Source organism: Homarus americanus, unplaced genomic scaffold (genome assembly GCF_018991925.1).
Source record: "Homarus americanus isolate GMGI-L3 unplaced genomic scaffold, GMGI_Hamer_2.0 scaffold34921, whole genome shotgun sequence".
NCBI classification, from domain to species: Eukaryota; Metazoa; Arthropoda; class Malacostraca; order Decapoda; family Nephropidae; genus Homarus; species Homarus americanus.
Window position 1 is genome coordinate 4,600,620 of NW_024741901.1, and position 1,715 is coordinate 4,602,334.

Consider the following 1,715-nt stretch of genomic DNA (forward strand, 5'->3'; position numbering starts at 1 on the left):
GTGAAGAAGAACATGACCCACCTGGTAGATAGTGAAGAACAACATGACCCACCTGGTAGATAGTGAAGAAGAACATGACTCACCTGGTAGATAGTGAAGAAGAACATGACCCACCTGGTAGATAGTGAAGAAGAACATGACCCACCTGGTAGATAGTGAAGAACATGACTCACCTGGTAGATAGTGAAGAAGAACATGACCCACCTGGTAGATAGTGAAGAAGAACATGACGCACCTGGTAGATAGTGAAGAAGAACATGACCCACCTGGTAAGATAGTACATGACCTACCTGCAGATAGTGAAGAAGAACATGGATCCACCTGGTAGATAGTGAAGAAGAACATGACCACCTGGCAGAGAAGAACATGACCCACCTGGTAGATAATGAATGGTACCATGACCCACCTGGTATAATGAAGGAGAACATAACCCACTCCTTGCAGAAGATGATGAAGGAGTAATACAACCCACCTGGTAGATAATGAAGGAGAACATAACCCACCTGGTAGATAATGAAGGAGAACATAACCCACCTCGTAGAAGATAAGGGAAGGAGAACACAACTCCACCTGGTAGATAATGAAGGAGAACATAACCCACTCCTGTAGAAGATGATGAAGGAGACACCACCCTGGTAGATAATGAAGGAGAACATAACTCCACCTCGTAGAAGATGATGAAGGAGTAATCATGACCCACCTGGTAGATAATGAAAGGAGAAACATAACCCACCTGGTAGATAAATGAAGAAAATATAACCCACCTGTAGAAGATAGTGAAGGAGAAAACATAACCCACTGGTAGATGCTAATGAGAAGGAAACACAACCACCTCGTAGAAGATAGTGAAGGAGAACATAACCCACCTGGTAGAGAGAAGGAGAACATAACCCACCTGGTAGAAGATGATGAAGAAGAACATGACCTACCTGTAGATAGTGAAGGGAGAAATATAACCTACCTGGTAGATAGTGAAGGAGAACATGACCCACTCAGTAGAAGATGATGGTAAGTATGAGGTGGGTGAGGGCGGTGAAGGAGTTGGCCAGGATGCCCCAGCGGAGGGGGAGGGGCAGCATGGAGTAGGTCACAAACACGATGAACAACAAGTACCACATCTGGTTCTCGTTCACTCGCCTGGTCCTCCAGCTTCAACCCGTTCAGCAACTGTGAGATGCAACCTGCAACACAAGAGGTAGGCAGCGTTAGTAATCAACACCATGAGCACTATCTGCAACCTGCAACACAAGAGGTAGGCAGCGTTAGTAATCAATACCATGAGCACTATCTGCAACCTGCAACACAAGAGGTAGGCAGCGTTAGTAATCAACACCATGAGCACTATCTACAACCTGCAACACAAGAGTCACCGACAATACAGTATTACTCAACACCCACAACAATCTCACTAACACACTGTATAACATCGTTCCGTGGTTCAAACTTGAGGTGCAGGATGATCGTGTTGTTGAGGGCAGAGGCAGCCCAAGGTCTGTGACGTTTGTAATATGTTAGTGTAGTTCAAGGTTGTTAAGGCACAGAGGTCAAAAACTTTCCCCTACTTCAGTTCGAAATTACGCAAAATCCGGATGAGGTGCTACAGCCCCGTCCATGTTAAATAACAATTGGGAAGCTCAGTAGTTCAGTCTCGTCTCAGCAGTCTGGAGTTTCTGTCACGTTAAGAGTTATTATCCGCCACTATACCGTATAGTGAC

At 45.3% G+C, this 1,715-nt stretch overlaps 1 protein-coding gene across 1 annotated transcript in view; it reads right to left on the reverse strand.

Moving 5' to 3' along the window:
- The window catches only part of LOC121876217 (adenylyl cyclase 78C-like), a 120,921-nt gene extending 119,800 nt beyond the window's left edge, over positions 1–1,121 (reverse strand). The window contains exon 1 of the mRNA XM_042381204.1: positions 1,010–1,121. Coding sequence (XP_042237138.1) covers positions 1,010–1,118 — 109 coding nt within the window. The 5' untranslated portion in view covers positions 1,119–1,121. The remainder of the gene's footprint in view (positions 1–1,009) is intronic.
- Between the last annotated feature and the right edge of the window lie 594 nt (positions 1,122–1,715).